The 13698-nt window shown below is 39.4% G+C and overlaps 1 protein-coding gene and 1 long non-coding RNA gene across 6 annotated transcripts; one reads left to right on the forward strand and one right to left on the reverse strand.

Annotated features, from left to right (window-relative positions):
- Positions 1-4: 4 nt before the first annotated feature.
- Positions 5-13611, forward strand: pld4 (phospholipase D family member 4). 4 transcript variants are annotated; one of them, XM_080871263.1, is made up of 11 exons: positions 5-1496; positions 1662-1728; positions 1823-1977; positions 9979-10162; positions 10255-10375; positions 10465-10592; positions 10686-10886; positions 11049-11188; positions 11283-11451; positions 11542-11638; positions 11728-12753. In XM_080871263.1, the coding sequence occupies exons 2-11, from the start codon at positions 1678-1680 to the stop codon at positions 11928-11930; spliced, it is 1449 nt and encodes a 482-aa protein (XP_080727389.1). In that variant the 5' UTR covers positions 5-1496; positions 1662-1677; the 3' UTR covers positions 11931-12753. The 4 variants fall into 4 exon arrangements, with proteins under 4 accessions (XP_080727389.1, XP_080727390.1, XP_080727387.1 ...); XM_080871264.1 differs by having other exon boundaries at positions 11286-11451; positions 11728-12749; XM_080871261.1 differs by having other exon boundaries at positions 10686-11188; positions 11728-13611.
- Positions 4129-9959, reverse strand: LOC308389739. 2 transcript variants are annotated; one of them, XR_013970319.1, is made up of 6 exons: positions 8309-9959; positions 7059-7122; positions 6842-6979; positions 6228-6349; positions 5974-6055; positions 4129-5489 (listed from the first exon to the last, which is right to left on the reverse strand). It is a non-coding gene; the product is annotated as an uncharacterized lncRNA (long non-coding RNA). The 2 variants fall into 2 exon arrangements; XR_013970318.1 differs by lacking the exons at positions 5974-6055; positions 6228-6349.
- Positions 13612-13698: the final 87 nt, after the last annotated feature.

The following is a 13698-nucleotide window of genomic DNA, read 5'->3' on the forward strand; positions in this document are numbered from 1 at the left end:
AAAGTTAATACTCGCACATGCTGATATGCTGTGTGCTCCATCCTCAGTAACTCCCCACGCTTATTGTTTTTTGTTTGCCTCCTTCCTCTTTGTGGGGTAGAATGAAAATGTATTTTTTAGGGGATTTTTTCCTGAGACACTGGTATTTTGTAACTGACACAGCACGGCTGTAGGTACGAGTTAGTCGCCTTTTGTGCCAGAATAGTTTGTTAATATTACGCAATCGCTACAAGCCAATTTTGTGTGCACGCTGGTACTATTTCCCTCGTCGGCACTACGCTTTTGTCCAACAGAGGGTGAAAAAAATCCACTTCAGGAGTGTGCAATCTAAATGGAGGAACGGGTGTGCTCTATAAGTAAATCAGCAAGCAATCACAAACTCTGGCTGCAGCTTTAGAGTATTCCCAGCCCTTCTAACTTTTGTAAAATTTCTTATTTTTATATTTGTGTCAAACACTTTGGGAGCTTTGGATTGTTTTCCACGCCTCAAGCAAAATTTGGCTCCAAGGTTTGTCCAAAGACGAACACTATTTCAAGGACGAGAAATGTGTCGTCTTTATCTGTTTCTGCACGACACCTCGGCCCTTCGAGTCGTGAGAGATGTAATGTTATTTATGACCAAGTAAATTGTATGAAATTGTTAAAAAATTTTGATGATAGCAGCTGATTTGTTAACGTGTGTGTAAATGTCTAAAGATCGTCTACACGTCCTACAGGTTACCTCTCAATCTCGTCTTTTTGCACTGAGGTAGTACAGCGTCATCCCTCTTTAAGCCGATACGCTGCAAACTGAAAGCTTTGACTCTCCGGTGAAAGATTGTAAGAATCCGATGCTGACACAGGAGGCCGAAGCAGGGAACTCCGGCAAGCTTCTCAGTTTCCCTCTTCCTAGTCTGGACCATGCATGTGATTGTAACTGGGAAGTACCTACAAAAGTGCCACATTAGCTGCATGGGATAAAGTTTCATGCGGGCGAGTACAGTGGTTGTTTACAGACTCCAGCAAAATTTGAATGTTTTTCTTCTTGTCATTCTCAACCCGTTGCTGCTATTCATCTTCTGTGGGATAGTATTTCCACTTAGCTTTAGTCCGACACGGTCCGCTGAAGATTTAAAATGTGTGTATCAAATTTCTGTCCCCTGTTTTGGATCTTCAGTTTCTGTTTCCATTCCTTCCCTACCCAAATGATTTGGTTGTAATTTGATAGCTGTTATTTATGTTTGGTTATTTGTGTAAGATGTCAGATATGTTTTGTTTTTTTCCAAATAAATGTGATTAGTAAACCTGTTTTGCTTTTTGTCATCTGTTATCTCTTGTTACACTCTACCCCTCCCCATGCTACAGAACTACCCAAAAAACCTGAAACGAAACTGAAAATGGGAACTATGTTGTGATATATTCAGCATCAGAATTCACTTCTGCTCATATTTGGGGGGAAGTTTGGAGGAAGAAAACAATCAAGTTGGCTTAGAAGAAACTTTTAAAGAGTTCAATCTGTAAGTTTCTTTTCATTACTTTAAAAATGAATCCAATTCCAAAATGAAAACCATCTGGAATAATTGCAGAAATGAAGATGATTTGGTTCTTATCACAGATGTGAGCTCTCTAATTTGTTTATCTTCTGTCCGACACGGTAACTTCCTGCTTTTGGTCTCTAACAGCACTTGAAAGGGGAAAATGACCTCCTCGTATAGCAGCCTTGATGACAGTAACGATTCAAACAAAAGGGTAGGGCAGCATCAAACATTAAAAAGCAAACTATGCGCTTTCGTGACCTTTCTTACTCTTAAAGCTCTCTTCCTCTCAAACCTCACCTTCTTAGACCAGCTGCGTGAAGCTACTTGCGATTGTGGCATGTCTGACTATTTTGGGAGTTTTGCTCGCCATCATCGTGCTGGAGAGACCTCCACCTCCCAAAAACCACGAGATACTCCCAGGTGACGACGGCTGGAGCAATTTCTCTACTGATCAGTGCAGGTAATAATCCAGTAATTACATCACGATCTTCTTAACTATCTGCTGCACGGCTTGAAGAAACATGTCCACATTTGCTCATTGTTTCGGAATCAAGTCGTGATTTCGCCGTGTTTGTAAAGTGGTGCGTTTTTAAACTTTATTTGGCCTCATTCTCTGATTATTTTTTTAACGCGCAAAATCTACCACAGTTTCCTCTTTATGTGTAATAAATATAAGGAGGAGGAGGCTGAGTGGCCAGGTGTTCCTCTTTATGTGGGACTGGACGTTATTCCTTATCAGCCTGACCCACGGTTTGATTGGCTCTAGCTTGCAAAGTTAAACACTGCAGCACAGACACTTCACTGGAATTTGACTGTAACCTAATTTTAGATGTGGAAAATAAAATAGGACAGACTGCGATCTTGTATCACCTGCAGACTATTTTATTCCACCGCGGTAAAGTGAGCCGTCATTTGTGAGCCGCGGTCAAGCCAGCCGCCTCCTATCCGCCGCATAAATTTCCTTGCGCTTTTACACCAGTCTTTACGGTAGCGCCTTTTCGCTTTATATCCTGATTGAAAGCCTAGACCCGCGCGCGCGCACACACAAATTACAATGGAACAGCCCAATACAGCCATCGTGACAGTCTGGTTGCATATTCAAAAATTCATTAAAAATCATTCTTAAAAGTTGATGCCAAGCTTTCAACACAATCCTCTTCTCGGACACCTACTTTACCTCTGGGCCAGTTTTTACCCAGATTTACTGTAATATTACTCAGAAATCACAGTAAACTCATATTCAGTGCAATACAGTCAATACACTACAATCATGTTTATTTCAAAAATTCATTAAAAATCATCCTGAATAGTTGAGGTCCAACTTTCAACACATCCCTCCTCTGGGACACCTACTGTACCTGTGTGCCAAGTTCCATCCAGATTTACTGTAGAATTCCTCAGAAAATAAAGGAAACTTATATTCAATCTAATACAGTCAATACAATAGGATTCTCTCAATTTTCAAAAATTCATTAAAAATCATCCTGAATAGTTGAGGTCCAACTTTCAACAGATTCCTTCTCTGGACACCTACTGTACCTGTGTGCCAAGTTTCAGCCAGATTCACTGTAATATTCCACAGAAATTACAGGAAACTTGTATTCAATTTCACCGTCAAATTAATAAAGCTTCTCCGATTCTGATTTTTCTGTACATATGTAGGTTATGTATTTCAGAAATGTAAATAGAGCTTGTTCGTTTAGATTTTGTATTGCATTCTTTTTCATTTTAATACCTTTTCTAAAAAATTACACTAAGTTTAGAAAATAATGTGATTCTCGCAGTTTGGGTTTGTGACCCAACCCTTTTTGCATTAGTTTTGGTATTTGTTGATTAAGATTACTATTGATCAGTGTATGTAATTCTTGTTTTTGCTGTTATTAGTTAGTACTTTTAATTTGGCGATACTTTGTTACGTTCTTCTAATTCTCCCCTAACTGCTTTTAAATTACATCATCTCATCCGCTGTATAGTAAGTAAAACATATTCCATTCTAAACCTTGCGGTAATCTTTAAGAACATATTTTTAAAAACTGAAACAAATTGAAAAATATTTTTTTTCACAAAACCTGGTCAATTAAACATAAATCAATATGGTTATTATCTGCAATTTCAATGGCGATGTATATCAGAAGTGAAATTGTTCTATAAAAGCAACAGCTTTCCTTTCATTGTTACTATTTAACACCATTAAATAGAATTTAAACACTTTGTTCATTTTATTAACTGTATTGCTTTAAGTTCAATTGACAATATTAATTTGAATTTAATGGCACCATTTAGATTGCGTTTTGGACCTAATTAATTTGATTAATTATGATTTAATTAATAGTTTCATCTATATGCTAAATGTTTAGGTATCAACAAAACAAGTCTAGAAAGGTTCCTGAGTTGTCATCTATACATTGTAATTAGGTGTTTGGACCTTTCAGAGGTCTTCAGCAAAGGTCTAACACTTAACTACAGAGTACAGGTGACAACTCAAAAACCTTTTTACACTTGCTCACACGTTACCATTTATAACATTCAAGATCCTTGCACTTCAATAGAAAACTCTTACACCAAAGCTTACATAAAGTGTAAATGCAAAAAAAGGGTGCTGCATCAACAACTTTATTTACGGTGAGCCTTAACAAGGCAAAGCTTCTACAGGGAACAACACTGCATAAGGCAATATTAAATGCTTAAAGGACATGACCAAAATTTAAACACTGGAAACAACTTTCCGAGTTTCAACAAAGTGACATTGTAGTGTGCCGTAAGATGTCAAATTCAATACAACTTGTGATTATAGTCAGATCTGCAGATTTACCACAGCAACTTAAAAATCACTGTATAATGCAATTACAGAAAATATTTAAGTGACACAAAAAGGTAAAAACGATTTAGTCCCCAGTTACAAAAATCTGATTCAGAATTATAAGTTTTCTATTATATAATAAATTTTACAATAAAAAAAAAATGCATATAGCAAATCTCAAAATATTCTTAATTAAATACTAAGACCAAAAATCCAGCACTTAACTTGAGTACAGGTGACAACCTTAGAACCTTTTCACATTTGTTTGCACATACACTTTAACATTTATAACACTCAAGATCCTTGACCTACAATGGAAACCTGGTACACAAGAACTAATATGAAGTGTAAATACAAAAAAAAATTGTGTTGCTTTAACAACTTGAACAAAAGCCTTCAACGAGGCAAAGCTTAAACAGGGAAACAACACTGCATAATGCAACATTAAATGAAGTGTGTAAAATAAAATGTAAACATCTGAAACAACTTTCCAGTTTCAACTAAGTGACAGTGTAGTGAGGAGTAGGATGATTTCAGGATCTACAGTTGTAGGTCTGTAATGGCTACAGTCTGCAGAATTACCACAGCAACTCAAACTGAAGAAAATGTTGTGAAACAAGGAAATATATCCATCTGCGTAATTTTGTCCCCAGTTCAAAAAACTCAGTTTCTGAATTATGTTTTCTTTTCCACAATCAAAAGAAAAAAAGCATTCGGTAAATCTCTTAAATATTAAAGCTATGACAAAATATTTACAAACAAAGATCAACATATATATATATTTATGAACTTTTAAACAGTGAAACAGAGCACTTATTTTCGGAGACATTTCGATCTACAAGAGTCATTGCGTCTCCTTTTGGCAGAGTTTGTTCTTCAGCACTTGTATTTTGTTAGACAGTTTTTTGTCTTCCAGTCCCATGAGCACCTTCTGGAAGAACTCAAATGTGTAGCGACGTGGCTTTGGGTAACTCAGATTGAGGCAGTAAATTAGCCCAAACAAAAGTGCACACCCGCTCGCCACATCGTGAAGATCCTGCAAGACGGTGCATCTCTCGATAATGATGCCAACATCTTCAAGGGAGTCATCAGGCTGTGCTCCTTCATGGATTATTTTATAAACACGCCAAATCCATCCTCTCAAGCTCTTCAGCTTCCATCACGTTGAAATCCTGAAAAGGACATATATTTTAAATCTGTTGTATTTTGGTCATTGCATCATCTATCTATTCACTCCATTTTAGTTCAAATGGTCCACACTATCCTAATTACACAGATCCCTGAATGAGACTGAGGAGAACAGACCAAAGAAAAATGTGGATTTAAGACTATCACCAAATAAAGACCAAGAAGAAGATACATGAAACATGGACAGAGGGCAGAAGGAGTATACATTAATAATATTATCAATATTCTGCTGACCAGGGTCATTTTCTTTAGTTTTGCATAAAACAATGTAAGTGAATGGAAACAAAATCCTAGTATTTCCCATGCACTTTATTGTTGTAAGCTAATTTAAAGAAAACTGATTGCTGCCAGATCAGGAGAATGCCTGGGCTTGTTTAGAAAATACATTTTTCAACTTACAAAACTCTGGGAATTATGACAGTCAAAATTTTACTGAGGGGTGGAATATCCCTTTAAAAATAAACTTACTGATGAGATTTTCAGGGTTCTCATTCAGGTATATAATCACAGCTTTAAGGATGCATTCACGCTTCACTTCGATTCGGGAACTCTAAACAAAACAACACATGCATGGCAATTACTTTTTTGAAGTTTTTAGAGACCCCCACAGAACTTAAGTCAATTTTTATTGTTGTTTAACCAATTCATAATTGTTTCTAAGTAATTTTAAACATGCTTTTTGCAAGCAAGTAGTATTTTGTGTTAGAGAATGAGAAGCTTACCAATTCATTCCCATAAAGATTATAAGTTATGAGTCCAATTACACTGATTGCGATACATTGGGTCGCGGAAAATGCAGCTTTAGCGTGGTGTACCACCCGAAAAGTGTTGTTGCATAGGAGTGCTGTTCAAAGGAATCAAAAACATTTTGATAGAGATTTCCAAAAATTAATGACAAAAACTACACACTGTCAGGTTAATATGAGGTATGCGGGCTACCACCACATTTGCAGTATTTATACCAAGTTTGAGTGAAAAAAAATAATCTATTGTGTCACTGAGTTGTGGCGAAATGTGAAATGTTGTCTGCCTTTGTCTTTTCTCAGTGTAGCTAATTATTCCTTTGGACAATTAATGAGTAACAAAAAAAAGAAAAGAAAAAAGCTACAATGCCAGCAGCGGCACTTATGGCCTCTAGGGGCATGAGTTACTTAGTTCTGCTTTGTGTCAGGACCAAGTCCAGAATATAAGCCAAAAGCGAGATGAGAAAGTATAACGCAGGAGAGAACAAGCATAAAATGACCCAAGAAAGTTAAAAATACAGGTTAATAACCAGACCTGAGATCAACCTGCAACTAATCTATTAGTTACAGAACATTATAACAAGACAGAATACCTGTGAAATTGTAGACAATGCTGCTGTGATCCGCCGCGCTGTTTCCCCTCCTTTTTTTCGTAGAATCTTCATCAACTGGTCAGAGTACTGGTCAAGACTGCTCATGAATGTGGACAGCAGTGGAACTGTGGTGATAACCTAAAAGACCAAATAAGAGAATTCAAAATGTAAAATTGCGTATTAAGGAAAAAGTAAATAATATGAAAGCATTAGGTACCTTCAACATGCACTTTTGGAGCACAGCTCAAATCTCCGCAGCTCCAAATTCCACAACCAGCAACCTGAGAGAAAAAGAAAACCAGAAAAAATGAATCGTGTACAGTGAGACACATGCAAAGGGGTAGCACAGAGATGGTCTAAACTTAAGAACAATCCTGTTTCTTTTAAAATGTATTAATAATACAAGTTAAATTTCAAATGCTCCAAAATTTCTATTACTCATTTCATAAATCTGTTCCTGTGAGCACGTTTACCATTATATACCGGAGCAGCCCAGTCTGTGAACGTGACCCTTTGAAGGTGACCCCCACTTGCCCCCAAAAATGAAATCAAGTATACTGGGTGGTTAGTGCTCCGTTTGTCGGTTTGTGCTGGTAAAATCATCGTTTGTATCGCTAGGTGTCAAAGATATTACACTTTTATTTAATAGGTCATTCAGAGTTCATCCCCCCCCCCCCCAAGCAACACGAAAATGGCCCAAAATAGGTCAAAACATGCCACAAAATGCTCGGGCGCGAGCGAGCGTTTTCTACGACGCCTACATCACCCGGACGCTCACTCGCGCCCGTAAGCACGGGGCGCGTGCTTGACGCCCTTGACGTCACCGCGAAAAAGTAAAACATTAGTAACTGGTTAACCTTAGCAGCACAAATGTTAATTTTAACGGCACAAACAAGCACTAACCAAGCAGAGCATTTTTTGGCATGTTTTGGCCTATTTTTGGCTGTTGTCGTTTTGCTGGGAGGGGGCTCTTCAACTCTCAATGACCTATTAAATAAAAGTGCAATATCTTTGACACCGTAGCAAACAAACGGAGCACTAACCACCCAGTATACTTAATTTTGGGGGCAAGTGGGGGTCACCTTCAGAGGTCTCTTTGAGACTTGATGCGCGAAGATATGCAAACTACGCAGCTAGCGGTTCTCTTCAGTGAAACAGACGAGTCCTCAACAATCACTGCACATGTATCCCAATTCTTGTTCGGGCTAACGTTCTCCTAACTTGATAGTGCAATAAAACAAATAAAATAAGTGTGCTATTCGGAGTTCGAATGAAATTTTAAACGCAGATGGGACAATATTCAGATGTGCAGTAATATCGAATATGCAAATGAATGTTTCCAATGCTAGCAAAATGCTACAACCTACAGAACACATACTGCCCACATATTTACCGGAAAAATATACGCCATATATTATCACAAAGTACTAGTTAAATTATATTCTATTAAAAATAGGAAGAAATTACCTTAACTCCAACGGATGAATCGTGATTAATCCCTCTTTCCAGACACGTGGCCAAAGCACACTGTGGCGTAGGTGAAGAAGGTCAATGCGTATGCGCGAAGATTTTTTTCATTCTCTGCGCATGCTCAGAAAGGATGTGGAAAGGGCTCTTTGGATTTAATTAAATGTGTTCAATAAATTGGAAATATCAATATTATTTAACATTAAAACGGTATAGAATTAATTAAATCAAATTTAAAAATATTAATTACACCCATAAGATTAACAATTTTAAGTATATTGAACATAAAACTAAGAATTAATTTTTAAAAACCCCATGTTTCATTTCTTAGAGTGTACTCAGGATGATTTTTAATGAATTTTTGAAAATTGACATAATTGTAGTGTATTGGCTGTATTAGATTGAATATAAGTTTCCTTTATTTTCTGAGGAATTTTACAGTAAATCTGGATGGAACTTGGCACACAGGTACAGTAGGTGTCCCAGAGAAGGAATCTGTTGAAAGTTGGACCTCAACTATTCAGGATGATTTTTAATGAATTTCTGAAATTTCCATAATTGTATTGACTGTATTGGGCTGTTCCATTGTAATTTGTGTGCGCGCGTGCGCGTGGGATATAAAGCGAAAAGGCGCTACCGTAAAGACTGGTGTAAAAGCGCAAGGAAATTTATGCGGCGGATAGGAGGCGGCTGGCTTGACCGCGGCTCACAAATGACGGCTCACTTTACCGCGGTTTTATGCCCACAAAGGTAAAAGCTGCTTCACTGGAATGTCACTGAAGCTGCCACAAAGAAAAGGAAGTTCTTTGTTACAATAAAGGCTGTGAAGCTATGTGACTAGCTAACCAGGTGAAGTCACTTATTCTCAGGGGATGTTGCCATCAAACGTCAGGTTTCTTTTAAGGTTTGTAGAAAGTTGGTAAAACGTTCAAAAAAAATGCATAGAAGTACTTGATGTAATCATTTTTTGTGTGACTGTCTTTCACATTGTTTTTGATTAACTCCTTTGTTTTGCTTCATTGAGGTTTGCTGGCATTCATTTTTGCACACCTCTCTTAAAGCCCCCCATAGCATTTCAGTCAGGTTGAGGTCTGGACTTTGTGCCATTTCAGCATCTGGATTCTTTTGACTCGATGCCACCAAGGTGCAGGTCTGCAAAACAAGCCCAAACCATCACCTGTCCTCCCCCGCGGTTGATAGTTGATATGAGGTGTTTGTGCTGCTGTGCTGTGTTTGGTTTTCGGCAAACATCTCCACTTTGCTCTAGTCTGTCCAAAGGAAATTGTTCCAAAACTCTTGTTGTCTGTTCAGATGCAACTTTGCAAACCTAAGCCATCGAGATATTTTTGGAGAAAAGAGCCTTTCTCCTGGTAACCCTCAAAATCATTTTGCTAGTAGAAGCAAGTGTTTGTTTTAAGTTCATTTGCAGTAATATTTTGACTCTACAAAACATCAACTTTGACTGTTTTTAAGGATATAGAGGTTAAAGGGAAGCTGTAATACCCCTTAAAAGGGGTAAAAGCACCTCATAGATGTCAGTTAAAGCTTTGGATGAGTCTACAACTCCACATCTGTAGACTTAAAGATTAAAAGTTACTTTTTTCAATTTTTTCCACTTCAACTTCCAAAGAATTCCCTGAGCAGATGTCTTTTTTTTTTAAATCCTGCAGCATGGCCCTTGTGGAGAGCATTCCCGAACATATGAAATACAAAGGCAACGTAACATTTGGGACCCCTCTTGAACAAGTCTGGAACAATCTCATCTCAGTGGCAACAAACGAAGTGGATGTGGTCTCTTTCTACTGGACGTTAACTGGGGAAGACATCAGTGTCAACTCTTCCTCTGATATGCCCGTGAGTTACCAGCTGCAGTGGATAGTTGTGTTCCTCATTAAAACATCCCTACAAACTTTTTTCTTCTAATGTTTTCATTGTGTCCTTGGCAGGGAAGGAACATCCTGAAAGAGCTTGAAGAGCTTCCTTCGAGGAATGTGACTGTCCGAGTGATAACGAGTGTTCCCACCGTCAGAACAAACTCCACCGATTTACAGATCTTAAAACAAAAAGGTTTGCTTTCTCTTCAACAAAGTCTTGTAGGCCACCAACTCTTTGCACCAGCTTGACCTTGACCCTTGTCTTTTTCTTCCTGCCTGCAGGAGTTCATGTGAGAAAGGTGGACTTTGGCCGCCTTGCAAACGGCGTTCTTCACAGCAAGTTCTGGATTGTCGATAGGAAACACGTGTTTATTGGAAGCGCCAACATGGACTGGAGGGCTTTAACACAGGTGAACGCTCACATTAGACAATCAAAGGTACTTTGCTATTTTGAACCTTTAGAAACGCCGCTAAACAATTTAAAGAGTTACTTTTAACTGCAGGTGAAGGAACTAGGAGTTGTGATCTACAACTGCTCCAGTCTTGCGAAGGACCTTCGTAAAATCTTCCAGTCCTACTGGGTGATGGGTCAACCCAACAGCTCCTTGCCACAGCCTTGGCCTGCAAACTATAACACAGACATCAACAAACAACACCCCCTGCTGGTGAAAGAGAATAACATCTCCACCCGGCTGTATGTGGCAGTAAGTTCATTAGGTTTCAGTTCCTTTTTAAAGGATACTGTTAGGTTTTCTTTATCATTAATAGAGAAAGGGTTGTACTCTGCAGCTATGTCTACAAAAACATACTTAAAACCTGTGGTTATGAATCAAGTGCTCCTGTTGATTTCTTGTGTTTCACTCCAGGCTTCTCCTCCATCCTTCTGTCCTCCATCGAGGACTCAGGACCTGGATGCTATTCTCTCCATCATCTATGGGGCTCAACACTATGTTGATGTAGCTGTCATGGAGTACTTCCCCACCACGCGCTTTGACAGGCCTCGGAGGTTAACTTAACCCTTTACAGAAAATACTCCACATTAATGATCCACATCGTTTTCCTCTGTTTTCCTCACTCTGAAATCCTCGGCTTTCACTCAGCAGATACTGGCCGGTCATCGAGGATGCCATCAAGACGGCCGCGTTCGAGAGGAAAGTGCAAATCAGGATGCTGATCAGCTGCGGGCGGGATTCTGATCCAGACATGTTGCCTTTTCTTCAGTCTCTAGCCTCACTCGACTCTCCTCAGCAGCATATCAGCATCCAGATAGTAAGACGCAACATGGGATACATGAAACTCCTGAAGATGATTGCCACTATTTAAAAAAAAAATTGTGTTTACGCTCCTTTCTTTTTTCAGAAACTCTACATCGTCCCAGTGGCAAACCAGTCCGATATTCCATTTTCCAGAGTCAACCACAACAAATACATGGTGACTGATAAAGTAGCTTATATCGGTGAGAAACACAGTTATTCTACAAATGTGTCGTTGCTCTAAGTAAGTTGATGGAATCTCTGACCAGGTTTATGCTCTGCTGCTACCCAGGTACCTCTAACTGGTCAGGAGACTACTTTCTTACCACCGCTGGAGTGGGCCTGGTGGTGTCCCAGCATGCATCTCAACCTGAAATGAAGAATACGACCCTGTACAGTCAGCTCAAGGCAGTATTTAACAGAGACTGGTATTCAGAGTTTGCTGTGCTCCTCGATGACCTGGGACACCACCCAGACTGTTCACTATCGAGATGACTGAAGCTCTTTTATGAATCTTAAGTGCATTTCATGACATTCAAATCCCAGTTGGGACACAGTATTCTGCTGTTTTTATGACCTTTTTGTCAGGAACGATATTTTTAATACAACTGTCACATATGTTAATTAACCTACTAAATGTGTCATGCTACAGTTCTGACTGAACATGTTTTAGTACATGTGCAGTCAGATTTACAATGTTCTTTCAGGCGCAGTGTGATCATTCACTGCTGAGCTGATTGTTTTAAAGCATGATTAATGAATATCAACCATTGAGTGCATTTTAATGTCATGGTTAAATATGTAAACATGCATGAGACTTTTGTGTACCTGTGGCTGCAGTATCTAAGTAACACTGACCAGCACAGCACTACAAGGCCATGCTTACACCTGCTGGTCTGATCAGATAAGCGCAGGTTTGATGGGGAAAGTCATCAAAGAAAGGCTGAGAAATCCACCAACTTTTGCCAGCACAGGAATATTGGTTGAATGCGCCAGCACAATCCTGGAGTTACAGGCAAGGGCAGTGGAAGCTGCAGCTGTGCAATAAGAACCTCATCTTTGTTTCTGATATGTTGCATGGATGTCCTCTGTTTGTTTGTGTCTGCAATTGTTCAGTTTGTTGGTAGATTTTTGTACTTTTGTTTGTGTTGGTCTTTGTATATGTTTCCACCCAAGTGTTGGAGATGCTGTCAGATGGGGTGAGATCTCACACTATACAGCAGCTTCCTGTGGGGTACCGCTTGGACTGCTGATCTGTTTTGCATAAAGAACAGTGTAATAAAGATATGGTGGGAAGAAAAAGAATCTGATCTTTAGACTTTTTTTATAGTGTCAGTTCACAACAGTCGCTTTGAGATGCTTTAACTTCGTGAACCATAGTGTAAGGTAAGGACACCATAGATTAGAGAGAAAACTCAAACAATCAGACGATGCACCATGAAGAGCTTTTGGGAAAAGTGGGGAGGAGGAACTCCCCTTTAACAAGAAGACACCTTTGTCAGTTAGCCAGGTTCAGGAAGACACCGTCATCTACAGTGACCTGTTGGGGATTCAAGGGAAAGAGAAGAGAAGAAAGAGAGCATAGATAGACAAACAAAAAACAAAGTATGGTGGGGAGAATGCCAAGGCTATCTTGGGGAGGTCCCCAGTTGCCTGAGTCTATAACAACATAATTGAGGGACACCTGATCCAACTCTAACTGTAAAAGTCATTAAAAGTTGGTGTTAAGCCTAATCATAAAAAAGAGAGTGTTCCTGTCTCCTGAATCCAAACTAAGGTTTCCCAACAGCACAACATCCTGACAGCTGAAAGCTCTTCTTTGCAATTTGCTTTTGGAAACCTGAGAAAAACACAAGTAAGCCTGGAGTCTGAGAAGGCAGTGGTCTATTGGGATCATATGCGACTGTGAGGTCTTAAAATATGATAGAGCCTGATCATTCAGAAATATGTAAAGTAAGATTGGTGTTTTGGGTGAGCTTTTTCTCTCTTCTTCTTTCAGTGACCTCTGTACAACAAACATAGTCATTTGTTTTGCAGGCTAGCTATAGTTGAGAGAACAATGTCACACACTACCTCTGTATCTGTATCGGTTGGGAGTTCGCCTTGTAATCGGAAGGTTGCCGGTTCGAGCCCCGGCTTGGACAGTCTCGGTCGTTGTGTCCTTGGGCGAGACACTTCACCCGTTGCCTGCTGGTGGTGGTCAGAGGGCCCGATGGCGCCAGTGTCCGGCAGCCTCGCCTCTGTCAGTGCGCCCCAGGGTGGC

The sequence above is a fragment of the Rhamphochromis sp. 'chilingali' genome, assembly GCF_963969265.1.
Source record: "Rhamphochromis sp. 'chilingali' genome assembly, chromosome: 21".
NCBI classification, from domain to species: domain Eukaryota; kingdom Metazoa; phylum Chordata; class Actinopteri; order Cichliformes; family Cichlidae; genus Rhamphochromis; species Rhamphochromis sp. 'chilingali'.

Excerpts from the sequence above, each read along its gene's own strand:
- pld4 (XM_080871261.1), top strand. The coding sequence starts at position 1,678 with ATGACCTCCTCGTATAGCAGCCTTGATGACAGTAACGATTCAAACAAA. Across the intron at positions 1,729-1,822 it reads GTAACGATTCAAACAAAAGG|ACCAGCTGCGTGAAGCTACT; the intron begins GTAGGGCAGCAT and ends TCACCTTCTTAG. Across the intron at positions 10,376-10,464 it reads ACAGATCTTAAAACAAAAAG|GAGTTCATGTGAGAAAGGTG; the intron begins GTTTGCTTTCTC and ends TCCTGCCTGCAG.